The 27,730-nt window shown below is 51.8% G+C and overlaps 1 protein-coding gene across 1 annotated transcript in view; it reads right to left on the bottom strand.

The window, feature by feature from the left end:
- The window catches only part of ZNF618 (zinc finger protein 618), a 102,405-nt gene that overhangs the window by 57,026 nt on the left and 17,649 nt on the right, over positions 1–27,730 (bottom strand). Inside the window, exons 3-5 of the mRNA XM_040238408.1 lie at positions 16,635–16,897; positions 2,275–2,352; positions 1,625–1,663 (exon numbers count right to left, since the gene is read on the bottom strand). Coding sequence (XP_040094342.1) covers positions 1,625–1,663; positions 2,275–2,352; positions 16,635–16,897 — 380 coding nt within the window. The remainder of the gene's footprint in view (positions 1–1,624; positions 1,664–2,274; positions 2,353–16,634; positions 16,898–27,730) is intronic.

The raw sequence follows: 27,730 nt of genomic DNA, 5'->3' as shown, positions 1-27,730 counted from the left end.
TGCTCCATGGCAGAGCTGAGCAGATGTGATGGAGACATCTGGCCTGCAAAATCTAAAATTTTTACTCTTTGGTCCCCTACCAAAAAATACGCTGGCCACTGATACAGAAAAATGTTACAAACCCTAAATGTTCAGCTCATCACCCTGTCAGAAGCTGCAAACATCTGTGTAGCCAGTACCCAGCTCCAATCTTGAAAGCCAGAAGCCCCTTTCCGAGGGTGACCATGGCTCTGACTTCCTGCACCATGAGTTAATTTCCTTCTGCCTCTACACTTTCTGTACACAGATCGGAAGAGGAGGAACTCTTTCTGCCGGGCTCCTTCTGCTGTTTCGTCTGTGGGTAACACACACTGCTGTGTGTAGCCGCTGTCTTTCCTTCTCACGGCTCTACTGTAGTCCTGCAGTTCACTGTGAGAACATGCTGTGAGTTACTCACCTATTCAGCTAGTCCTGAGTGGTTTCTGGTTTGAAGCTGTTATGAACAGTGCTGCTAAGAACATCTTTTTTTTTTTAATATTTTTTTTTGATGTGGACCATTTTTAAAGTCTTTATTGAATCTGTTACAATACTGCTTCTGTTTTCTGTTTGGTTTTTTTGAGGTATGCAGGATCTCAGCTCAACAACTAAGGATCAAACCTGCACCCCCTGCATTGGAAGGTAAAGTCTTAACCACTGGACCCTCAGGGAAGTCCCTGCTAAGAATGTCTTAATTCCCAGCTTTGGGTGGACATGTGCACACACACACCTGGGAGGGGAATTGCTGGGTTCTGGAGCTCAGGTCTGTTGAGTGTGGAGAGGTTCCACCCCCACTTACACCCTCTGGCTGGCTGCCTACCAGCCCTGTGGGTTTAGATCTGGAGGGAAGGCAGGCAGGGCCCCTGCAAGCAGCCAAGTGGAACACTGTCCCCAGATGCTGAGGCTCTGTGCATCCCCAGGGCTGGGACACCGCGCCCCAGGATTCATGCCTGTGATTGCTCCTGAAATAACTCTCCAAAGTAGCATTTCCCAAACATCAGTTATGGCGACCGACCCCCAACCCATGCATGCGTGAGTGTGTGCTTAGTCGCTCAGTCCTGTCTGGCTCTTTTGCGACCCCACGGACTGTAGCCCGCCAGGTTCCTCTAACCGTGGGATTGTCCCGGCAAGAACAGTGGAGTGGGATGCCATTTCTTCCTCCCTTCCTGACCCAGGGATTGATCTTGAGTCTCCTGCATTGGCAGGCGGATTCTTCAGCACTGGAGCCAATGGGGGAAGCCCCTCAACCCATGCGTGGGAGTCAAAAGAACAGAGTGTACACACTGGGTCCCTTTTGGGGCGCATGTACGTATTTTGCCAATGAAGGGCCCTGAGAAGTCTCCAGCAAAGAAACATGTTCATCTTAGCACAATTTAAGGTTTCCCCAGGTGATCTGGCCAGAGCACCCTTGATCGCCTGTTAACTTCCCTAGGACGACTATGCCATGGAGCACACTTTGGCAAAGGTGCTCTCAGGTGCCTCCCGGAAGCCGCCCAGGGCCATCTTGGGATGTGGAGTTGAGAGCTTCACCCTGACCCTGGCTCTCCCTCCTCCCTGCACCTCTGGCCCTCTCAGCCCCCGCAGCCCAGGAGGAGAGAAAAATACTCACTGCCTTGGGAGGCTCCCTCCCCTGAGGTGGCTTCAGTGTCTGTAAGAGAGAGAAGAAGGGGGTGAGCCGACCAGACGGTGGAAGGGCCGCTGCCAAGAGGGAGAGAAGCCGAAAAGGCGGGGGCCAGGAGAGGCCGATGGTGTGAGCCCAAGGATGCCCCTGCTCCACTCAAGATCAGGCCCAAAGCCTTCCCTGTGTTTCCTGCTGCCTGGCAGCCTTGACCTGGTGCCCTTCGTCCCTACCTGCCAGGGTCAGGCTCAGGGAGTGGCAACCACCCTTTCTGTCCCCAGCGTCCTCATCTCCAGCAGGGTGCTATCCTGTGAGCAACATACGAAGTAACATGAGTCTCTTCTGGCAGGGGCCACTGACACCAGGCGGTTCCGAAGCCCCTTGGGAGGATGCAGGCCCATGTGCGGCAGTCCAGAGCACTGCTGGCAGAAGCTCGGGGGGACGTCCTGTGCACTCCTCCCCACTCCATCCCCATCCCAGGGTGCTCCCCCAAGTTAAGGAGGCCTCTCCCCTTCGCCTCGGGTCCCACTTCCACTGCAAAAAGTGCTCTGAGGTCATCCTCGAGGGGTCAGCGTGGAAAAAACAGGCAGGGGATGGGGAGGATGGGGTCCCTCGGCTCTGTCCTGGTACACGCCACTCACCTCGGTGTGCCCGGACGTGGGTCTGGAAACAGTTGTAGTATTTGTACTTCTTGCCACAGATCCCACACTCATAGGACCCTGGAAACCAGGAAAGAAGGGACTGGTCAGCCAGCATCTGATGCACACAAGTACGAGGCCCCAGGACCCTTGGTGACAACTTCAGGTAACAGCAGGTGTGCTCAGCAGGGTGTGATTCTTTGCCACCCCACAGACTGTAGCCTGCCAGCCTCCTCTGCCTGTGGAATTTTCTAGGCAAGAATACTGGTGCGGGTTGTTGTTTCCTCCTCCAGGGGATCTTTCTGACCCAGGGATCGAACCCACGTCTCTTCTATCTCCTGCACTGGCAGGCAGGTTCTTTACCACTGCGCCACCTGGGAAGCCCCAGGTAACACCAACTCTGTGCCAACAGGCTATCTTGTTCCCTACAAGCAAGAGGGCAGTAAGGACCAGCAAAGACAACCCTGAGCTGGAGGCCAGGAGGCTGGGGTGGAATTCAGGTTTTCGTCTCAACTCTGACTGACCTTGGCAAGTCACTTCCCACCTCTGGGCCTCAGCTTCCAAATCTGTAAGACACAGAATGTAACTTCTAAGGTTACTCATAGCTATTCCTTGAAAGAAAAAAGAAAAAATGAATGTAAAAGAATTTCAGAGTAAGGAATAAACTGCATCCATGTAAGGAAATCATCCCTTAGCTGCAACAGAATAATTTCCAGCTACCACTCCTCCTTGTCAGGATGGACAGAGGTTAAGAGGACAGGCTTTGAACCAGACACTTTTAGATCCCTGTCCCTGTTCTGCCACCTACCAGCAAAACGACCTTGGTAATTTCCTTGAACACATGAAGCCTCAGTCTGCTCAACTATAAAATGGGGCTAAAAGTACCTATCATAGGGGTGGCTCCATACAGCCCCCAGAAAGTGCCCAGCCCTACTACGCACATGTCTGGCAAGGAGAGGACCCCTCTCATCTACTGAGGTGCCATTTTATTTCCTCTGATGTGCAGAGATCAACCTGATGTAAATGCCTGACTCCAGCCCTCTTCTAGGCCCTTCTGGAGTGGGTAGCCATTGCCTTCTCTAGGTGATCTTCCTGATCCAAGGATCGAACCCAGGTCTCTTGCATTGCAGGCAGATTCTTTACGATATGAGCCACTAGGGAAGCCCTCTCCCAGAGGCAGGGAGACTGAAATGGCTGAGTTCCCAGCGGGCACCAAAGATGGGTCAAAGGTAGAGCCCAGCCATGCAGAGCAGGGCAAAGACCCACAGCAGGGAAGCCAGCAAAGCCCATGAGACTCAGCTTGGCAGAGGCCCCAGGAGTTGGAAGGCCCTGCCCATCCCTCACACAGACCTAGGTCCAAGCCCCATCCTTCCTAACAGAACACACACAGAGTCCCTGGCCCCACTCCACACTCAGGGCACCCGAACGGCTGGTTTCCCCCGCAAGTATCCACAGAGGATTCTGATGCTCAGCAACTAAGTGTGGGAACCACTGGTTTAAAATCCAACAGCTCTGGGATAGAGTCTCAGCTCAACCATTTACTGGCCAGGCGTCAGTCTCCTTATTGGAAAAAATGTATGGAAGACTGAATGAAGAATGAGTGGTGTTCCCACCACAAGACCAGATAGTGAGTCAAGGCACCACCAACCTCCACTTCCAGGGGTCTCACCTAGGCGCAGGGGCCGTCTGTGTTAGTTGCTCAGTTGTGTCTGACTCTTTGCGACTCTATGGACTGTAGCCCGCCAGGTTCTTCTGTCCATGGGATTCTCCAGGCAAGAATACTGGAGAGGTTTTCCATTCCCTTCTCCAGGAGATCTTCCTGACCCAGCGATCAAACCCAGGTCTCCTGGATTGCAGGCAAACTCTTTAAGATCTGAGCCACCACTGGGTGTGAACTCAGGTATCAAGATAATTCAGAAGAGCACTGGGCTTGGAGCCTGAGTTCGGCTCTGCCGCCCCCTCCCTGGCTGTTTAATAGCAGGCACACTCCTTTTCCAGTTCGAGCTTCAGCTTCTTCACCTGTGAAACAAGACTATGATGCCTGCGTTTCATGATCAAGGTCAGGATGAATGAGCTACAACCCATGAGTCAGCAGGCCCACCAGTGGGCAGCGCTACTTGGCCACCGTGGGTCCCTCAAGGGAACGCTGTCCTCCAAACCAGCACGGGATTTCAGTTCAGTTCAGTTCAGTCGCTCAGTCGTGTCCGACTCTTTGCGACCCCATGAATCGCAGCACGCTCAGCCTCCCTGTCCATCACCATCTCCCGGAGTTCACTCAGACTCACGTCCATTGAGTCCATGATGCCATCCAGCCATCTCATCCTGGGTCGTCCCCTTCTCCTCCTGCCCCCAATCCCTCCCAGCATCAGAGTCTTTTCCAATGAGTCAACTCTTCACATGAGGTGTCCGAAGTACTGGAGCTTCAGCTTTAGCGTCATTCCTTCCAAAGAAATCCCAGGGTTGATCTCCTTCAGAATGGACTGGTTGGATCTCCTTGCTGTCCAAGGGACCCTCAAGAGTCTTCTCCAACACCGCAGTTCAAAAGCATCAATTCTTCGGAGCTCAGCCTTCTTCACAGTCCAACTCTCACATCCATACGTGACTACAGGAAAAACCATAGCCTTGACTAGACGGACCTTAGCACGGGATTTAGCAGCCTGTTATTCAACAGTTTTATATGTGTTACCCTTGTCTCACTGGGAAAAATATACACACACGGAGGGCAAAGATCAGAGTGTATATTTCCCTGTCTTTAGCCCCGTGACTGGCACACAGCAGGGGCTCAGTAAATTCACAGCGTCCTGCTGTTCTCCTCATCTGTCACTGAGTAATAAAGACCTGGATTCCCTCCCTGTGCTTCCACCCGCTCCTCAACAGTTTCTGCTGATTCCCCTTCAATGACTGGGAATTTGCTGAGCATCTTCAACGGGCCAGGCACCGAGGCCCCAACCATGAGCAGGACGCGATCACTGCCCTCTGCCTGATGGGAAGCAGACAGGCCACTGGTCAAAGGGACCTGCAGGGTGATGATGCTATCACAGCCAAGTGCAGGACCTGGTGGCCATACTCTGGGACCCTGACAAGGCTGCAGCAAGGGCGGCCAGTCAGGGGACTTGAGCAGGCAGGAGGAGGTAAAGGCAAGTGGGAGATAGAGGGGCCGGAGCCCCATGGAAGGCAAGGCAGGGGTCTCTCTCCCCAAAGGACCGAGGCCACAGCCTTGTTCAGACTTGACCCACTTCCAGATGAGGTCTCTGCCCTTCTCTGCCACAAGACTTGGGCCTCAGTTTCTCCAACTGCCTTCAATGGCCTGAGGTCTTTCCTCAAACCGTACAGTAAGTATGTGCTGATGGACGGAGCCTGCGGGCTGCCATGTGCCCAACTCATCCACCCAGTTGATAATCCATCCACTGTTTATAATCAGGTCAGTCCCACTGGCTTCTCCCTCAGTCCACGGAGCGCCGAGGGTGCCTGCAGCCTTGGTCACAGACCTCCATCCATTTGGAGTCACAGGGGCACAGTTCACCACCCTCGGGCCGTCTCCTGGCCCCAGAGCAAAACGGACCACTTGCCCGGCATGCTGAGTCTCAAGACTGAGCACTGTATTGGCAGGAGGGACACCTGAGCTCAAGGCCCTGCCTGCCCCTCATTCACCCTGGGACCCCGGGCTGCAGGTGCAGTCTGCAGAAGGGTCTGGATGGGCAGAGGGGGCTGGGGCCTGGGGCGAGTGCAACAGAGTAGCAGCCCTACAGTGCAGCAATGCCAGCGAACCTGGGTTCAAATCCCAGCTCACCACAAAATAGATGGGACCCTGGACAAGCCAGGGAAAAGCCCATACCTCAGGCTTCCTTTCTATAAAATGGACACAGTAAAATAGTGCCCACCTCATCGAAGGAGACAGGGGAGAAATGACATGAGCAGTAACACTGAGACCACTCGGCACAGTGCCCAGTACACAGCAGGCACTCGGTAAAGGAGAGTTGGCATTACTGTGAGTTTTCCCCGAAGCGCTCTTGGACCCAACTTCCTGAATGGGTCCTGGGGAGAGGGGCCCATGGTCAAGCAAGTGGGAGGCATGGCCCGTCTGGGGAGACACGCCCAGGAGCTGTGCTGGCTGGAAGAGGACCTGCAGTAAAGGAACGCAACTGACCATTAACCCCAGGTTTCCCAACCAATTTGACCACAGAACTTCTTTCTCTCCAAGGCTCGTTTCAGAGCTGTAGTCTACAGCAAGTTCTGCCAAAACGGGCCCCACACTCCCAACACCCAGATTCCTACACGCTCTACCAGCCCTCCAGCAGTCAGCTTCCAGGGTCCCAGGCAGGCTGAGATTTGCTGACTGGGGGCAGTGACGGTGTAGAGGAGGTTAGGGTCAGTCTCTGCAGATACTAACAGGCCCTGCGTACTCAGGGGTCTGCAGCTGATGCTGACATTCAGCCATGCCTCCACCCTCATGCTGGCCCCATCAGGTCTTCCTACCCCTCAACCATCAAGTACCAGATGCATGTCTCAACGCTTGGTCAAAAATCCAGGTCCCCGAATACTGGCCTTGCACAGATCTGCCGTGGGGGCTGCCATTCTGTGCTTTTCCATCTGAATTATGTGAAAAATCAGAAAGAGCCCTTAAAGATGGGGTGGGTTGGGAGGGGCCAGGTATGGAGGACTCTCGAGTCTAGGGCTGGCCAGTCCCCTGAGCTCTCAGCACCTCAGTTTCCCCATCTGCACACGAGATGGATGGACAAGGTCATGCTGCCTGCTTTTTCACTGAACAGCTTGTGCTGGCTAAGTGGCAGCCACGCTTCCCCAAGGGAGGCTGGGGTGTGGCAGAAGGCAGCAAGCAGCCACAGGACCAAATGCTCCTGAAGTTTTGTGCTTCCTCTGTCCTGACTCATAATATAGATAGAACATAAAATTATCCATCATGAGGTTCGGTTCAGTTTAGTTCAGTCGCTCAGTCGTGTCTAACTCTTTGCAATCCCCTGGACTGCAGCACACCAGGCTTCCCTGTCCATCACCAACTCCTGGAACTTGTTCAAACTCATGTCTGTCGAGTCAGTGATGCTATTCAACCATCTCATCCTCCATCGACCCTTCTCCTCCAGCCTTCAATCTTTCCCAGCATCAGGGTCTTTTCAAATGAGTCAGCTCTTCGCATCAGGTGGCCAAAGTATTGGAGCTTCAGCTTCAGCATTAGTCCTTCCAATGAATATTCAGGACTGATCTCCTTTAGGATGGACTGGTTTGATCTTCTTGCAGTCCAAGTGACTCTCAAGAGTCTTCTCCAACACCACAGTTCAAAAGCATCAATTCTATAGCAGTCGTGAGGTCATAACCCAACATTTCTCGCCATAATCCTGCCAGCAAAATGACCCTCCAGGGATGATATGCCTCATGTGTGCTGTGGCCTGGTATCCCCCTGGCCCATGGCCACTGTGTACCCCAGGCTGCTGCAGTGGCAGCTGGAGGGCCCTCTTGGGGACTCTCACTTCCGATGGTCCCCGTTCCGTCGCTTGACTCCCTGCCCTGCACGCTTCCTCAGTCTGCTTCATTTCCCAACTACTCTCCTGTCCTGTCTCTGTCTTTCTCTACTCAGTGCAGGTGCTGTAAGTCTTCACTTGTGCCTCTCTAAAATCTCCACATGGGTTGGTCTCTGACCCCACTGCATCCCACTGCATGGGTGGGAAAGCAGCAATTTGCCCACTTCACACAGCCAGCGGGTGGGAGCGGGGCAGGGTGTGAACTCGGGGGCTTTTCACCCATCAGCTCAATCCATCCTTACAAGTCCAGCACAGAAAGGTGATTATTATCCCCATTTTTCAGACGATAGGGCAACACAGATCAGGCCAAAGGTGGCCTGATTTGTCCTGCTCCGGAGCCTGTGTGTGATCACCAGAGGGTCAGCCCCCGGGAGCAAGCAGAGAAGAGAGGGTGCCTGCTAATGGCTACCATTTACCGAGCATTTCCAGGCTTTTCATTTTTACCCTCCATCTTCCCAGAAGTCCCTGTGTGTTGGGACAACTCAACACCCACTTCAATCATGAACGTGAAGTTTCAGGCCCCAGGGCTGGGGCCACTCACCTAGTGGCTAATGAGCAACTGGGCTCCAGGCTGGCCCTCTGGGATCCAGAGCCAACCCACCATCCTCAAGCCAGGTCCAGATGCTGTGGGAGCCGTGAACCCCTGTTGGACATGGAGCTTTCCCAGCATTGGGGAGCAGAACCTCCTACCATGTCTGGCACCACAACACGACCCCCCCAGAGAGCCCGATCAAGGGCCTGAGGGTGGCTGGCAGAACACGGCAGACATGGATTCGAGTCTTTTCCTCTCCCCGTCCTGCTGTCACCAGTGACACAGGAATCAGTAAGTACTGATGAAAAGCATCTGTCCAGCACTGTCTATAACAACCTGGCAGAGAGCCTGGCTTACGCTCCCTCCGAGAAGCACTGGACAGACCAGGTTGGGCCAGGTGAGAGCAGGCAGGTGTAGCTTCCAAAGCCACAGAGGGGCGAAGTAGGAGGCCGAGGTAAAGGAGCAAAGTGGGCAGCAATCCTCAACTCTACTGTGCCTTGTGCCCGTCGAGCTCCTGATCAGTTCCAAAGCCTTGCAGGACACACAGGGTGCACCAAGGCAGAAATCCAGCGCAGGTGAAGGAGAGAAGAAAAACACAAGGCAGGCGGACGGAGAGACCGGTCCTTACAACAGGCCACCCTGTATTCAGCACAAAGCAACTCGGGAGGGCAGTGCTCGGGAGCGTCCTGCCCACTTGGTTCTAATATGCAGCAGAGCTGGGCCCATGGCCTACTGGGGGACAGGGACCCCGGAGAGGTAAGCTGGAAAGAGGACAAGTAGGTTTCCTGAGGCTCTCTGGGCGTGGACTCAGAATGAATGTCCTCGGGCCAAGGTCCTCCATGCAGAGTACAAATCCCCTGGGGGTGCTGGAGCACAGGGAATTTTAAGAGGATCAATTCCCAATTATCAATTGCCCAATGCATTTCTTCCTAAAACCAATGGGCCAGAGAACACAGCAGGCAGGGAGGCCGTGCTCAGCTGGTCTCGTCACCACCACCCATTTCCACACGGCTAACACGATGGTCTTTTCACCCACCCCTAATTCCCCTACAGTGGCGTCCAAGGTGGGGATGGATATCTGAGAGCTCCAAGCAAAGAGAAGCTGGACTTAGAATGCAGGTGCATCGAATGACTGGGAATAATTCCTTTTGTAAATTGGGTGATTTCTAATTCTTTGCTTTCCACAAAACTGAAGAAGGATCTAATGGAGCTGTCAGTGAAGAGACCATTGAAAATAATGTCTGATGATAGACCCGTGTGATTTTTGGCATGCAACTTGGAAGGAGTTCAAGGAATTGAGTGACACTGCTGAAATAAGGTTCCATCCTATCCCTGGCTCCTTATTTATATGGTCAAGCCTTCTAAGCACTTACACTTAAGAAAATGGAGAAAAAGGAATTAAATTAATGCTGAATCTTGTCTCGCTCGACAATAAGAGATATTAATTCACAGAAACGTGAGCCAATGGAAGAAGAAAGCAAGCCCCATCCATTTCATTAAGAGGTGCATTTTCCATAACGTTTTACTTTTATATTTGCTATTTATCTAAATTTGCTTTTGACAAATTGCATGCTAATAACAACTCGATCAGGGGAAAAAATGTTTTAAGACGTAGAGCTTTATGATCCCAACAAATTTTTTAGAAATTTCTATTTCAATTTATGTACATCTTGTTGTGGGAGATGAGTGTGAAACAGTGATCAATAAAAGACTCTCAAGCATAAAAAATATATTACAGTAGGATAAAATCCTGTGAGAGAAGCGGACTGGAAATATGAGTTCAAGGAGAAAAAGGAAAGATGTAAACATTTCTGACTGTTAAAGATGAGCCTGTTCATTATGTTTTTTATTTTTATTTTTTAATGAATGATGGTGGATATCAGAAACGGTGGAGTTTGGAGTCCCCTGGATACATTTAAAAGAGTAGTTCACAGTTTTATTTCCAAAATGCCACATTTAAAAAAACACAGTACTCCAGAAATTCTGTCCTTTGCAATTATTTAAACTTTGGATAGAAATGTTGGATGTCAACTCAAAAATGTGAAAGAGAATACGATTCCTCAAAATTCTTTTAGGAGATACTGAAGAAAATAAGTCTGAAGCCATCAGCCTTTCCGCTTCCAGAGGTAACCCTGAACGTATCAACATCCAGGGCTTTGGCTGGTACCACCGTCCTCCGTTTTGCATTTTTTATGTGCCAAGTCGCTTCAGTCATGTCATGTCCAACTCTTTGTGACCCGATGGACTGTGGCCCGCCAGGCTCCTTGTCTCCAGAATACTGGAGTGCCGGGAGCCAGCGTGAGGAATCCCACCCATGACAAGGTGATTGACGGCAGAGATCTGATGTGCAAGGTCGAGTCAGATCTCAGGTTTTCCCCCTGGTATTTCCTGAGCATCCACCCCCCAAGGCCAGAGTCTGCCTGCTTTACTGTGTTATGCTTTCCATCTACTCTTCTGACATTAACAGGGGGCTGTCCCCCAACCACCTTTTTCTGGAAAAAAAAAATTAATTTAGAGTTTTTAGATAATAAATCTCCTGGGCATAATAGGAGTGTTTCAATCCAAAAACCCCTCTGATGGCTTTTTAGCCTGCCTGCAGGACTCATACAGCTGCGCATATGATTGTTTGAGGCCTCCTGACTGCAGGAGGCACAGGAAGCTTAAAACATCCTAGGAATGTAGGGGCTTCCGAGGAGTCAAAATCATTAGAATAGGACTGATTAAAGGTTTTATTTGTTGAGCCAATACTTGCTGCCAAATTTTCATATCTTTTATTTTTAGATATAGTTGGTATATAGAAAAACAGGTAGTAGACCTGGTATTAGCAACATTAGATCTTTGAGTTAAGTACTTTCTTTGTTATAACCCACTGCACCTTTGTTCTACAGGAATGTAACTTTATTTAGTACTTTGAGGGTAATGCAGAGTAAAGAAAAAACACTTCTAGGGAAAAGGAGTTTTCTGGTTGATAGACAATTATCCAGGAAGATAGCCATAAAAATGTTAACAGGCCTCTCGGCCAGAAGATAATGGGAGGGTATGCAAAAAGAAAGCCTTGTCTCAGTGAGGGTCAGGACTGTAGCCCCTGCATAACTCTGCATATTCCATTATTTCTTTATGTACAACTTGGGGTATATAAGCTGATTTTGAAAAATAGTTTTTGGAGTCTTGCACCGATGCTGGGCTTCCTCATGTCGTTCTTTTCTCCACTTTACTCTAATTCCCGGCTGAATTCCCATCTGGAGTGGGGAGGCTCACCATGTCTACTTACTTGTCCCGGCTTCTAAGATCCGTAAGAGAGAGAGCTTCAAGGCGGGGCACTCTCCGATATTCAAACGGACACCGGTGGCCTAACATAGATGGTGCAAACTCCTTGTCTGGAATTTTATTGGTTTTCCCCGTAAGCCAAGTTATTGAGCCTCTTTTCTCCACTTAATTTTCCTACCACACTGTTTCTTCCTAATCTAATCTTATATCTCTAAATAAATAAGTTTTTTCCTCGCCTATCCGTCTCCCCTTCGAATCACCCTGGATCCACCCGGGCAGGACCCCGGCACTGGAGTGGGTTGCCATGCCTTCCTCCAGGGGATCTTCCTGACCCAGGGATTAAACCCGCATCTCTTACATCTACCTCCATTGGCAGACGGGTTCTTTACCACTAGCGCCAGCTGGGAAGCCCCACTTTGCATTTTTGGTCCCCCCTTACAAACACTTTCATACCAATCACTTCACTCTGACATCAACAATCCTACTAGAAAGACAGGTAGATTTTATTATACCCACTGATCAATGAAGACCTTACGGCTCAGAGAGGTTAAGGGGCCCTTGCACAGCCCCACAAGGGGCAGACCCCAGGTCTCTTGGCTTACAGGCCAGGGGTCTTTTGCCATGGAGACTCTCCAATCAGGACCCCCAACCCACCTTGGACCACCTGATGAAGTCAGCAGCAGGAATAAGATGCTCCTGGGAAGGAGGCCAGAACCCTTCCTTTCTGAGTGGCTGCAGCAAAGAGCTGAGGGTTGGTTCTGGCAGGCTCAAGCCCAAAGCACTGCCAACACCAACTGAAACAGGAAACTAACTATCAGCTGGCACTACGAAGCAGGACCCACCGCTCAGGTTCATAACAGACCAAAACCCACATGGCTGTGTCTGAATGGCTGTCTGCTCTTCCGCTGCTCCTTCCAGAGCTGTGGCCAAGCCCCCACCTCCTTTTTCCCCTCCTCTCCTCTCCGGGCAGCCCTGTGTGTGTGTGTGAAAGCACCCCGGGCCCTGGTGCCCAAAGCTCGCTGCCTAGAAACATCCTTGCAGGATCCAGGCTCCCAGCTGAGTGACTCTCCCTCCTGTACCAGATCTAGGGACCCCCTTCTGCTCACCCATCTCCAGGACAGGACCTCCCTCCCTCACAGGGCTGTCTTCAGTTACCAAACACGTTCTGTAATCACAGAGCCCTCCCTCGTACTGATTTGCAATCACCTCCTGGTGATTTTCCTGCACTGGGGTTGGGGCTACTTGGAATGTGTCTGCTCAGTTCCCTCCCATCAAAATGCTGTAAGTTGTGAACACTTATATTCCATCATCTCTTCTGCACCATTCCTCCATGGGCTGCATGCTTTTTTGCTGTAAACCCAGCTTGTCTTGTCTTCATCGCCTAGGACAAGGATGGCAGCAAGCAGGTGTCTATTTCATATTTTTCAATTCTAGCTGACTGGCCGTGACTTCTCAGAGTCCTGTGCTGAGAAGGATTCTGAGGTACACTGTTGGGACATGTGCAGCCAACAGTTAGGGATGCCTTTCACTTTTGGTTTTACCCAACAAAGTTGTCATGGTCAGTATTATCTCTGCTCTTTTTGCTAAAAAAGAAACTTGATATGTTGCTCCCAAGCTCCATAATGATTTCAATGGCAGTGACATTCTTTCAAAGGTGTGAAGTACCCTTTTCGGTACAAAAAATTTCTGGGCGGCAGGGAACTAGCACAGACTACTTGCAAGCCTGGCAGCCAGCCTCCTGGGCACCGACGCCCCTCGCCATGCTCCTCGTCTGAGAAGCTGCCAAGTGCCATCCATGTGTCCAAGACCCAGGCTCCTCCATGGGAAGTGCCTGGGATAATGTTTGTGTCACTGGGAACACTGTTTATCTGATGGCTATTAAAGGGCCAGTGAGGACCTGCGGGTGGGGATAAGAGGGATGGAGCTCAGAGAGCAGGCAAACGGAAGGTTCCCTCATGAGATAGCACTGGCTGATCGAATAGGAACGCTATTCTGTTCAGTGACAGAGCTGGCCAGAGCCTTCTGCGTCCCTGCCAAGTGCCTCGGGAACAAGTTAACTCCACGGTGCCCAGCCACACTGTAGCACAAGCTCATTCAAAGAGCAACTCTAACCAGCATTCTGCCCTGGACACAGCCCAGGGACTGCCTTCCCTCCTTGTTTTACTTCCAGGAGCAGGTGGGACGGGGTGTTATGAAGTGGAGTTGCCAAGACTTCCATCTCCCAGGGCTTTGCTTGCCCCTCTGTAAAATGAGGGCACCGCGTGCCAAATCTATAGCACGTGGGGCTCCACTGCCCACTTCCACATCCATGGTAGACATCAATAATCAATCACGCCACGCTTCAGAACCTTCAGCACGGAACTCCTAATAGCCAGCAGCGACTGCTTGGACTTGGCCCATCAGATAATGTCTACATGCCATTCTGAGAAGGGATGAGTTCAAAAGGTTTCATTCTAACATCAATTTTTTTTTAAAATTGCCTTTCTTTCCGGCTGCTAAAAGGCCAAGCCAGATTCCTTCAAGCCTGACCCTGGGCAGAAACTACACCCTCAAGGGGCAAGGTCAGCCTTGATGGGTGTGAGACAACCGTCACCACCAGCAGGAAGCGCCCAGCTCCGGCTTTGGTACCAGCTCCCAAATGGCAGCTCCACAGCTAACCATGGATTTTAAACCTTTTCCACAAGGGTCCTCAAAAGCAGTTTACTCAGAAATCTGAAAACATCCTGAATGTCCCTGGATTTTGGCGGGGCAAGGGGGAGTAGTGCTAGAAGGAGCTCAGGTGAGAAAATCAAGAAGCCATGTCTTCTGACACCTCATCCAGTGCCGCCTTTCTTCCCCATCCTATTTCTTCTCTACAGCACACTGGCTTGTTTCTCAGACTTGGGGGAAAAGCAGAAACTATTACCACTCTTTCCTTTTGAAAGGGTATGTTATACTATCAACTCGAGTATTACTGCGAATAATGGTGAATTATTTACCAAGTACGACGTTGAGTACTTTATACACGTGATCATGGTGCATCCTCACAAAGCCCCATGAGTTTGCAATTGTGAGAACTGAGGCACAGAGAGGTCAAGCAGCCTGCCCAAGCTATAACAGACACGAAGTCAGGGAACCTGCATTCCCAGGTTGAGGAGCCGAGGTTTTCCGCGCACAACACTGTCCCCCACCCACCACCCCTTTGTGTGGTTCCCACACTCGTAGAGTAGCCAGAACAGGGAGCATGCCTGCTTTAGCAAGAGAGGAGAGCGAGGCACAGCAAGGGCAAGGAGCCTGCTGCTGAGAAGCAGCTGAACTGGAGACCGGTGTCCGTGGCTGGCATGAGGCCCTGGGGCCTCTCACTGTGCAGGCAGCTGACCCAGGGAGGACACCCCAGCATTTCCTTAGCATGGCCGCTCCAGGCTTCCTCCCTGAAGCCTGACTGCTGACCCCATCTCAAGATTCAGATTCAACTACCCTTCACCGGACATCTCCCGGTGAAGGGCATACATAGCTCCTGGGTCCAGTGAATCTTAAAAGAAATACCGCCCGCCCCGCAAAAGTGAGCATGGGCCGATTGTCTCCTCAGTTAACGAACACCTCCCTTATAGGCTGACACAGTCCTTGGCCGTGGGGTGTGAAGCCAGGTGGAGGGAGCTAAGACACAAGTCCTGGAGCAGAATCTTCTTTCACTCGACACCGGGCTAGGTCACTCATGCTCTTCAGCAAGCATTTTTGGCTCATTCCCCTTCTGTCTTAGGGGAGGATGGAGCTTTCCAGCCTCCCTGAGGATGCTCCCTGACTAACCCGGACGATGCCAGAAGCAGGCTGCCAGCAGGACGCTGGAGCGACCCGGGTGGGGCACAGAGACCACGACTAGCTGAGGCACAGCGGGGAAAGGGAGCTCGAGGCTGATCCCCAGCGGTCAGGAAAAACGGCAATAGGACTTGAGTTTAAACTCGGGAAAGAGAGCTAGGGGGGCCTCCGCCCACCAGGCCCTGCCTGCCTCTCACAGGACAGGAGCCTGGAAGTCAGGAGGAGGTGGGCAGAGCTGCCCCAGGAGGGACAGGCAGGTGGCCTCCTGAGCACGCGAATGCGGAGGACAGCAAGGATGCAAATGGAGGTCTGGGAACCGACCAGGCAAGGCCTCTGTGCCAGGATGGGGCACGTGGGCTGTAATATTTTACAGGCCGGAGTTGCAAAACTGGTGGCCCAGGGAAGGACTCTGGCCACAGATATGTTTCCTTTGGCATATTTTAAAAGTCAAATTAGTCACCAACGTTTAAAGCCAGAAGAATTTACCTTAAAATTCTCATTTCTGGCATGCGCTGTGTCCAGAGTTCTAGCCACGCTGAGCCCATCTTCCCAGTTAGTTACTGTAACTCTCCAGCTGGACCCGAGCCCCACCACCTGCCTGTCTGGCTCATCTCCACGATGCTAAATAAACGTATCTGTTGGGCCTTGCGGGCATCTGCGTTTGCAAACCTGGCAGGACTGTAGGCAGCCTCGGAGGGGTATCCCCTGGCTCACGCTGAGAAGCGGGGAGAGATGGTTTCTAAGAAGCTCATTTCTTTGAGCTCCTCGGAGCCCAGCCCAGACCACAAGAGGTAAAAGGAAGTGCCAGACTACGACTCATCCGATCCTGATCAGACAACTAATCTGAACAGGGCCCACACTGAAAGCCGCCCCCGGGGAAGCCCAGAAGGAAGAAACGCAGACGGGCATTTAGGACCCTGAGTGATGTGTGCTGTGTTGGACGCACAGTGGAGGGATTCCACCAGGCCCGCAGGAAGTTCCAGGCATCTGACCTGAGCAAAATCTTAAAGGACAGGTCAGCTTTTGCCACGTCAAGTGGGAAGACAAGAGCTCCAGGGCAGAGCTGAGCAGGTAAAGGTGAGTGTCAAGAGCCAAGGCCCTTCCTTGAGGGCAGAGGGGAGCCACAGAAGGCCCCTTCAGCCAGGGAGGGGCAGGGATCCCAAGCCTGTCTCCTCCAGCTCTCTGCTGCACGTTCCCGCCCCAGCCCCGGCCCAACCCTGTGGGCAGGCGCTCACCCAGGGTCTGCTGGTTGCGGACGCCGCCGATCACCACGCAGATCTCGGCGGGCACATCGCCGGTGGTTCCATCCTTGCTGACTGCCTTCTTCTCCTCCTTGGCCTCGCCCTGCCAGATCACCTCCTGGATGTAGTCGTCCGGCAGCTCCGTCTTGACCTTCACCTCCGTCATCGTTCCCTGCTCGGCACTGAGCGAGGCCTCAGCCGGCGCGGGCTCTGGCCCCTCCAGCTTGGTGCTTTTCTGGCTGCGCTTCAAGCGCTCCCTGGCAAAGAAGAGAGTCTGCTCAGACTGGACCCCAGGACCGCCCCAGACCTACCTGGAAAACCCCCCTCCCAGTCCAGGAGGTTGCAAAATGTTCAGCTACAGACCCACCTCTCATGTAACCATTACCTTAAAAAGCACATGCCACTTAGCTGCCCCTGAGGATCCTCTAGGGAACCCTGTGGGCTCCGAGGAACACAGTTTGAAAATCACTGGGCTCGGATGGCTCCCATTCCACCCATTTTGCTGATGGAGAAGCCGAGGTCTAAAGGTGACCAGTAATTCTTATAACTGGCGCTACATGACACCTGTGAGGAAAGCTCTGGCTGGAAGAAATCAGCTCTTCTCAAGCTTCAATGCGCCCACGACTCAGCTAAGAATCTTGGTAAGATGAAGGTTTGGTTCAGCAGGTCTGGGGTCTCGCCTAAGAGTGCATTTCTAACAAGTGGCCAGGGGGGCAGGTGCCAGGCTTGGAGTAGTCGGGGTGTCAGCGGCTTGATGTGTGCAGAGCGGGGCCCGCCCCCGCCTTTACAGAAGGGTTGCAGAGTTCCTCTTGTTTTACAGACAGGAACGTACAAGCCAAAAGGCAGGGAAGCTATGGAACCAATCTGGGCCCCCACCCTCTGGCCTCCAGGTGGCTCTTCAAATAAGAGAAACCATCCTCAAGTTAATATGCTCAATATGGAGGAGAGCACTGAGGAGAGCTGTGACCTGCCCAGGGCCACACACAAGACTGGTGGCCAGCCAAGGCAAGAAGCCAGGTCCCCGCCATTCACGGGAACCACTCTCCTTTCAGGAAGACAAGGGCCCCTCGTCCTTCTGGCATTGGTTGGAAAAGCCAAGGTGTGCACAAGCTGGGGAATCTGATCATGTTCCAGGCCTGTGATGCTGTCTTGGCCAGGCCAGGTCCAGCCCTCGCCACCGCTCCAGAAAGGCAGCTGCACCGTAAAGTTCAAGGCCCAGACTCAGGCAGGCTCCGTCAGGGCCAGCTAGTACACCAACTGGAGCTTAGCGGAGGTGTCAAGGTTGGGAGGCAGGACCTGGGGTCTCATCCTGGGTCGGCAGGGGGCTTGCTGTGTGACTCTGGACAAGACCCTTCACCCTCTGGGCTTCCAGTTCCATCTGCCCCAAGAGCATGGACTTTATCATCATGGCCACTGTCCCTCCCAGCTCTCAGCTTTCTCCCAGGTGGGGGAACTGAGCAGAGACAGAGAAGGAAGGCCCTAGCTGATGAGGAGGGGGCACAGGAGGGCCACTGGGGAGGGGCTGTGGACGGCATTGCACCCACCACCCCCACTTCATAGGGTGAAGTCCTAATCCCCAATGAGACCATATCTGGAGATAAGGTCTTTACCAGGTAATTAAGGTTAAAGAAGATCACAACAGTGGGGCCCTTATCTGGTAGGACTGTGGCCTTTGAAGAAAGAGAAAGATCTTTCCCACTCCTTCCCTACCAGGTAAGGACACAGAGAGGAGGCTGTCTGCAAACCAAGAAGTGGGAGCAGAGGAGGCCTAACGGTCTGGCGGGAAAAGGATGCAAGGAACTGAATTTGGATCATCCCAGGGCCAAATCTCACAACTGCCATTCTCAAGTCGTGAGTTCCTGCAAAAGTGACGTCACTCCCCGAGCCTCAGTCTTCACACCCATACAATGGGGATAAACACAGCACCTACTCCACAGTGCTGTGATGCAGACACAAGGCAGTGTCTGCAAGGGACGTAGAAGAATGGCCCCAGTGGGGACATTCTAAGGGTACCTACCGTCTACAGGATGGTGGGAGGGAAAGGAAGCGTGCAGAGGACACTGGAGAAGAGTCTTACATGGCACTGATTTTAGTGCAGGGTCTGCAGAAGTAAACCAGTGGGGTTTAAACCCCAGTACTGGACCCAGCTTGGACCCCTGCGTGGGCCCTGACCCTCTCTGAGCCTGTTTCTGCACAGGGAGGCAGGGAGCCCAGCACCTACTCAAAAGGCCTCAAGAGGATCAACTGTAAAAAATGTAGAACCAGAACACAGTCTAGACTGACTAAAAGAAACTTCTGATGGAAGTTGCTGAAACCCCGATTCCTGCCCTGAGACCTAGCAGGAGATACCACTGGTCAGTCCTGCCCACTCTAAGGCTCACGGGGCACAGAGATGGGACTCAGGGACCCTGTCTGATTGCCAGGGGCCAATGTGGCAAGAACACAGCCCACAGGTACTGGGGCAGCTGGGCAGGCAGGCCGCTGAGGACCCTTCCCTGGCTGGCCCTGACCCTGCCTGGAGAAGGCGCTCAGCCCCAAGCTCAGAGCAGACATGCTTCCCAGGGCCGGAGAAGAAGTCATCAGAGTGGAGGGGTCCCACCTGTCAGCGGTCCCTGCAGCTGACGTCAAAGGGCAGGAAGGACAGCCCCCTGTCCAGAACACCCTCACCCTGGGGTCTGAGACCATCCCAACTAAGCAGACTCAGGGTCCCTTCCTGCCCTCAAGGACCTCAACAGCATCTGCCATCCTGGTGCAAGGGAGGGCTGTTGGGAGTCTGACAGGTTGCGCTGTTGGGAGTCTGACAGGTTGGGTGTCCACAAACCCCACAACCTCGGGCCAGATGCTCCCCTCTCTGAGGCTCAGTATCCTTGTCTGTTAAAGGGGGACCACCATGAACCTTGCCAGCGTGGGGCAGGTGGTGAGCCAGAGAGCTGCACAGAATGGATGTACTGCCATTATATAATGGCACTGGTCCACGATGACGTCCCTGCCTCTAGGAAGCCTTCCCTGATTGCTCGGGATGGAGTTAGACCCCCACCTCTGAATGCACCGCCCCCCTCCCAGCCTGGCATGGGCGACTCTTACACTAGGAGCTACATCAACCATCGTCTCGCCCACGGGCACAATGGTACACAACCATCTACTCCCTTAAAGGCGACACCCCCGAGCCCACGCTACACTGAGAACATGGGGACTTCTCTTCCTCTGGCTTCACAATTTAGATTTACAAGCCCAAATGCTGCTTTTCTTGGATGCTTTACATTTAATTAGGTGTCCTCATAACAATGGAATTGCAAAAGTCCTTATATCACTTTGAATTAGTAGCGCAGCTCTTTCAAACTTCTCTAAAAATTTTTTTTCATATATCATTTTTTAAAATAGAGCTCATTATTTTAATTATATCCATTTAAATGTACAGTGGAGCCCTTGGATATTCTCAGCACGAATCATTAGGTATATTAGTGAAAAAGCACTTGGAATCTATCTACATGCTGACACTCCATAATCTATTCTATTTGTGTCGCTGTAAAATAGATTTATATATAGATAACTACAAAATAGTTGCTCAAGATATGCTATGAATTTTATATTTAACCCGAGTCACACTTCAACATAAAATCTAAAGTCAGGCACTAAAAGGATATTTCTTGGGAAGTACATGATGTCTGTGGTCGCTGCTTAGCACTCAGGCCGGAATGCCAGGACAGGAGCCAGACCAAGCAGCTCCCTGCCCAGGGAATTCCCTAAGGGACCTGGCCTTTCACTAAAGCAATGGTTCTCGAAGTGTGACCCTTGAAGGCCTAGGGGTTCCAGAGCAATGGCCCAAAAGCACCCATGGGGCCTGAATTACAAGGATGGTGGTGGGTAGGCCTCCAGGAACACCACTTTCTCTGTCTCTGATATTTTGCTTTTAGTGGTTGGAGGGGGGGATGGGTAAATGGGGGCCCCTCCGAAAGACAGAAAGTGTGAGTCGTTCAGTGGTGTCTCGTTCTTGGTGACCCCATGGACTGTAGCCTGCCAGGCTCCTCTGTGCATGGGACTCTCTAGGCAAGAATACTGGAGTGGGTAGCCATGTCTTCCTCCAGGGGATCCTTCCCAGCTCAAGGATCGAACCCAGGTCTCCTGCTGCAGGCAGATTCTTTACTGTGTGAATCAATGGGGAAGCCAAAAGACAGACCCAGGACCTAATCCCTGGAATCTATGAATGCGAACTCATTTGGGAGAGGGCTCTTTGCAGATGTAATTCATTTCAGGATCTTGAGACAAGACTGTCCTGGATTCTCTGGGTGGGCTCTACCTGCAATGACAAGTGCCCTTATAAGAGACACAGGTGACATCTGACAGACAGCAGAGGGGACACTACAGAGAAGATGAGAAGTCAGGAGAACCACGGATTGGGCGGATGTGGCCACAAGCCAAGGGACGCTGCAGCCACCTGAAGTTGGAGAGGCCAAGAGTACATCTGCCCCCAGAACCTCCAGACGGTGTGGGACCCTGGTCTAGACCTGCTTTCAGGCTTCTGGCCTCCAGAACAGTGAGAGATCGAATTTCTCTTGTTTAAAGCTACTCAATTTGTGGTATTTGTTACAGCAGCTGCAGGAAACTAATACACTACGTGTGACTGAATTAGAAGAAACAGCCCCAAAGCAGTTAACTTTGCAAACCTGTGGCTTCCGCCAGTCCCACAGTTTTCTTTTGCTTTGTTCTTACTCATCCCCATGGCCAGGTCTGATCTGGTCAGTCAATGTGCCCACACGCCTGCTCTGCGAGGTTTCAGAAACAAACCTCTTCCTCTGGGTCTTAGCAGATGGTTCGCTGTTCATATACACCCCATCACAACTGGCGCTCACAAGCGCCCTGTGGCCAGACAGGGAACCAGAGCAGAGGGCAGGGCCCATGTCTGTTCCTCCCCACTCCATATCCAGCCCCAGCCTGGGGCCTGCTGCACAGGACAGACTCATCAACACGATGCATAATGAACGGTGTGCCCAAGGACACACAACCTCCAGCAATGAATCTGAGACTAATTCTTGCAACTTCTGTCCTAGAGTCGTTCCTGCTGAGCCCTGCAGTCCAAGAGAGCCACCAAACAACTTCTCAGTGGACTGGAGGCCCAGAGACAAATGCCATTTCTGGCTACATTGAAGGAAGAGTCCCAGAGATGCCAGATGCCCAGGAGTCAACCAAAGTTCTTCCTGGGTGGAGTTTCTACATCATCCCACCACAAACGCTAGCACTTAAAATTCTAGCAAGTCTCAGGGGTCATGAGAAGTCCTCAGCACACTGGACTTCCGTCCTGCCCCTACTCGAGTCAGTTTTCCCATCTGATGATGAGTGAGCTGGAGTCTGAGATGTCTAAGGCCCTGGTGGAGGCCTGACCTCTGCCCCACAGGTGTCTCCTGTCTCTGCCGCAAGGCTCAGCCTCAGGGCCACTCCACCTCCACCAAAGGCCACTGCTTATTTCCTCTGGTACTTTAGCCACTGAAATAATGCTAAAGCTGGTGGGGAGGGATCTCTAATCACAGTGTGTAAGTAATGACTTGGTTAACTATCTCTAGAATAAAACCTCATTAAAAGACTCCACTCATTACGAAAGAGGGTTAACTGGCCTCAAGCTGCGCTTACACACAACACTCTCTATGAATGCATGGATGCATGCGGTGTTAAATGAACTAACACACATCCAGCCATGATGTCAGGGGCCGTGCGTACCCTGCTGCAGAGGCTGACCACTGACCCAGTTCTCCAGTTCTACCCAACTGCCCACCAACCAATAACTGGAGCACAAATGACTTTTATTTGCAGATATTGGGAGGCTCCTCCTCGGCAATGCCTTCCAGGTCCAATGAGGTTCCTGTCCTCCACACCCATTCCACCAGAGCAGTTCTTTCCACGGCCTCCCAGGACCTCCAAGCTCCTAGGTCCAACAGTCCCTACTGGGTCCTGACTGAATACATCTCTATTGGCAGCCTTTAATGAGCTCCCCTCTCTTCTCCTCCAACTCTTTACTTCCTATGCTCTGGGCCTTCCTGTGGACCTCTCACCTTCTAGCCACTCCCCTTTCTTCTGGGGATTCCTCTTCACCAACCCAACCTCTCCATGTCCACCTGTCCCAAGGATAAATCTGAAAGCCTCTTCTATTCTTACTCATACTCACTTCCTACATGATTGCACCTAGATTCGTGCTTTTACATATGAACTATGTGATGATGAATTGCAAATCCTATCTCTAGCCTAGACCGCTCCCTGAGATCCAGACCTGCCTGAACAACTGCCCGGTGGACACCTCCACCTGGATGCCTAACAGGCAGGCACCCCTATTTACAGGTCCAAACTGAGCTGTGGCTGTGCCCTTTCCCCCATGTCAGGAAATTCTCCTGACTCCAATCCCAGTGCTCTTCCAGCTAAACCCTGCAGCCAAAGACACAGTCATCGGTTAAGGGTAGTCTTCTCCATTTCGGTTAGTACAATTCCACCACTCTGGGACCATCCTTGTCTCTTCCCTCTCACTCCCTACTCATCAGTCTACCCGCAAATCCTATCAACCTCACCTTCAGAATGTGTCCAGAAGCCGACCACTGCTTACCAGCCCACCGCCACCACTCTCATCAAGCTGCCTTCCCCGCTCTCTTGTCTTGCTATACTATTCTCACAGCCTGTCTCCCTGTTCCTATCCTGGCCGGGCCAGCTCACGTCACTCCTTGGCTCAAAACCCACTTACGGTTCTGAATCTCACCCAGAGTAGCAGGCAGAGTCCTTGCTTCAACCCTCAGGGCTCTGAGACATGCCTCACGTGCCCACTGACTTCATCTGCTAACCTTGTCCCTCCCATTTCCTCCCCCGGGGGCCACAGCAGCCTCCGCCCTGTCCCCTGAGCAGGTGGGGGGCAGGCTCCTGCCTCAAGCCTTTGCATCTGCTCTTCGCTCTTCCTGAATACTCTCCCCAGTCCCCAGATGCCCATGGCCGGATCTCCCCTCCTCCAGGTCTTCACTCAAACGTCCACATCCCTTCCCTGCCCTACGTGTTCTGCTCAGTATTTACCGTGCACTCATGTAACACCCTTGCTACCGCTCGTCCTCGTCAACGTCTCCCCAGCTAAAACGAGAGCTACACGAGGACAGGGACAGCTACCTCGGTCCGGGGTCTCCTGCAGTGGTGCCTGGTATGGGCGAGGTGACCAATTAACGCCTGCTCACCTAAGGAGCCAAGAACGAACCTTGCAAAGGTCAGTGCAGCGTGGCCTTTGAGGCGTCTCCCTCTTCCCACCCCTCAAAAGAATTGTTGATGTCTGGACTGCTTCAGCGGACACCCAGAACTGAAGGCAGCAACGTCCCACCCATCTGGCCCTCGGGAGGACACAAGCTGGAGATGTTTCATTGGAGCCAAAGTTCTGAATAAGTGAAGCTTCTTCCTGAACTGTCATAGTCTTATCTTCATCCTTTCCGGTGGAAATTTTCTTGAATGCAACAAGCTCTTCCTACTTTCTGAAATACCAACAGGGCAGCCTTAGCAACGCTCTGACACCATCACTTTTTTTTCCCTCCAGTTTTGAGATACTGTTGGTAAAAGAAATCAGTCCTGAATATTCATTGGAAGGACTGATGCTGAAGCTGAAAATCCAATACTTTGGCCACCTGATGTGAAGCGCTGACTCATTTGAAAAGACCCTGATGCTGGGAAAGGTTGAGGGCAGGAGGAGAAGGGGACGACAGAGGATGAGATGGTTTGATGGCATCACCGACTCGATGGACATGGGTTTGGGTGGACTCCGGGAGTTGCTGATGGACAGGGAGGCCTGGCGTGCCGCGGTTCATGGGGTCGCAAAGAGTCGGACACGACTGAGCAATTGAACTGAACTGATATATAACATGCAAGTTCAAGGTGGACAGGATGGTGATCTGGTATTACAAAATGACACCAGCCCCTGAAGATGCAGGGCCACTATTATGTCTTCAATTAGCAGATTCAGGCCATTGGGCAGGGGTAGAGCACTGAAGTCTCAGGGTGATACCCACAAAGGAGCCTGCAGCCTCAGACCAGTGGCTCTGGGCTCCCCCTCTGCTTCTAACAGGGTCCGGCTCCGAGTCTCACTGCCAATTCCCTGTGGCTCTACCCCACTGCTTTCTGTACCCCTGGACCTGGACCCTGGCAGATGTCAGCCATGATGCAAGCAGTAAACAGCCAGGTGTAAAAACGCCAGCACGTGGAGTGGAGGAGATGCTGATGCAATGATACAATCACAGGGTGAGTGAGGACAGGGCAGCCAGGACACACCAGGCGGCTAGGAGGGGCCGGGGGCAAAGCACTGCTTCAGGCCGTGTGCAAGTACCATCTCCTTGCTCTTCACAGTGCCTTACACGGCAGGTAATTTTGTTTCACAAATTTAAAAAAACGAGGATCAGAGAAACAGAGTGACTTTCTCGTGGTCACACAGCTTTCTAGTGACAGAAGCAGGATTCAACCAGGTCTGCCTGACTCCAATCCTTGGACTTTTTAAAAACATCATCTGGATGGTTTCTGTTTTTTTTTTTTTTTCCTAGAGAAAATAATAAAAACACTTGTTGAATGAATGAAGAAATGCAAGACTGAATGACCGGAAGGTCCAAGAGACAGGGAACATGTGCATTTCATTGTCTCCTACTGTATCCTTGGCATCTTGGCCGAACAGGCACATGCTCAATGCTAAAAACGGAGAACACGGAAACGCAAGGAAACAGAGAAATGGAGGGCCTATCGCTGCTGCAGAGAAAGGTGCTTGGGCTCTGCTCAGCGCTGACCTCCAGCTCGCCTTGACGTGCCTTCAGACTTGTCCTTTGGATGTAAAAAGATTCCTGTTTTCAGCCACAAGAACAGAAATCATGAGGATAAAGGTCACAGCTTCACTACGAACCCGGAAGGGCCAAAAGAGAAAGAACCTACAGCAAAACCCCAGGTGCTGCAAACCCCAGTATCGAGGCAGCTATATTTACTATTCCACCCGTGAACCAAATCTTCACTCCATCAAAAATGCCTTAATAACCCCCAGAATTAACCACTTCTCTCATGTATCACTGAAATATTTTAATAAATAGTCAAGTAGGAAAGATTAGATTAATAGATTAAAAACTATTAACCTATTAAACAACTCTTAACAGTCTAGAAATTCAAAATATCCTACAATGCATAAATATATCATTAGTCTGAATTAATTTTTAGGCACTTAATTTTCTTCAATGTATGGCTGTCAGTCAGCCACAACGCTGGGTAATACCGCAGCTCGGAAAGACAGCGTGAAGACTTAAATATTACGAGTTAATTCCCTGGTTAATTTAAACCTAAAATAGAGAAGAGCAGGAGTCTGGAGCAACAGCTGTCAAGTCACAAACTCCAACATTTAGCAGGTGGGGCCCTCTGGGAAAAGCTGGAAGCTTCTTTCAAGGGAGTCATGGCACATGGAAGGTTGGCCCAGGTAAGTAATAAGAGTTGCTATTAACAGTATCTTACACAGAGGCACTGACTGTGTTTTCCAATGGGCTGGTCCACGGTATGACACGTATCAGCTAGCAATGAGCACTGCTCTCTAAAGACCCGCCGTGCTATGACTCTCCCTACACAACTTTTGGGACTCTGCAGACTCAGGAATTCTCACCCACTTGGAATGCCCTCGACAGGCAGGTGGGGAAGGGGAGGCCACATAGGAGCCTATACCCACTGTCCTACACATTCCAGGGCACCCATGGTGTCCTACACAGACCCCGGGAGCAGGTGTCTCAACCAGGAAGAGTGAGGCTACACCTAGGCTCTCACACTGGCAGTATAAACAGAGAATACACCCCTTCTGCCATCAACGTTACTTCCTACCGAGGTTGTGACTTACCCTCGATCACTGATACCCAACACCCCTGGCCATTCACCTTGGCATGAAATGTAAAGAGGCTTCCCGACAGGACCGCACCCCTTCTCTCCTGCCCACCTTGACAACTGATGCCAGGAGCTGCCCAGCTGCTTAGAAAGCTCTGCCGTCCCTCCACTGTGCTTGCCCCATCCTGGCACTACATCTGACCTCCACCCCTCTGTTCTCCATTCACCAGATCAGCTGATGACCTTGTCTGGGATCTGGAATGCACAGCCAGCTCCATCCACGCGCCCTACTATGAACACCCAAGCCTGGTCCCTCACTGCCCAGAGGTATGCTGCCCCCGGATACACAAATGAGACTCCTCCATACACAGTCCAGTCTTCCCAAGGGGTTTGAAGATGATAAACTAGGTGTGCGGGCTGTTGCCAAGCTTCCTAACCCGCACACACCTCTCTTTCCTGATGGGCACTAACCTTGAAGGGTTATTTAGAAGATTAAAGCACAGAGATGTTCATAAGGCGCCCAGCACGGCATCAGACACCTAGTGGGGCTCAGAAACTGTTATTTCTCTTCTCCTGTCTCCACCAAGCACTTATCAGGCAAAACGTGAAAAGTGTGGTCCAACTGTGGAAAAGACGAACTCGTAGGTCACAGGTGGAGAACTCATAAACGAAGGCAGGAGAGGAATGCTTAGCCCCTGTGAAAACAAAAGGAATGGAGGGTAGGGGCCCCTGCCTACATCCTCAATGAAGAGGAGGGAGAGGTGGGCACACACGTGGACAGGTTCACTACAGGATGGGAAGGTGGTGTGATCAAGGTGGTGAGTATGATGTACCCATGCTCTTAACCATCGTGGTTTGCGTGAAACCTGGAGGCGATGGAAGCTGAGGGTGAGGAGAACAATATAGACAGTGAGGCTGTGGACGTTTCCAGGGTTGCTTTCTCAGATTGAGGGTTTTTGTCATTAAAGGGTTCAAGGGACTTCCCTGGTGATCCAGGGGCTAAGACTCCATACTTCCAATGCAGGGGGCCCGGGTTTGGTCCCTGGTCAGGGAACTAGATCCCACATGCCGCAACTAAGACCTGGCACCATCAAACACATTTTAAAACAGGGGGAGTTTTCGAGAAGCAACCCAGTCATATCATCCTAGTTCCATGCTCAAGACTGAGTTTCTTCAGGACAAGATTTCCGGATGCTCTGTGCTGGCCACTGCAGCTTCATGAGAACCTTCTTAAATACGCTCGAGGAGCA

This window comes from Oryx dammah, unplaced genomic scaffold (assembly GCF_014754425.2).
Source record: "Oryx dammah isolate SB20612 unplaced genomic scaffold, SCBI_Odam_1.1 HiC_scaffold_1, whole genome shotgun sequence".
NCBI classification, from domain to species: Eukaryota; Metazoa; Chordata; class Mammalia; order Artiodactyla; family Bovidae; genus Oryx; species Oryx dammah.
Note: the sequence above shows the minus strand (reverse complement) of the source record. Positions and strands in the feature narration are given on the sequence as shown.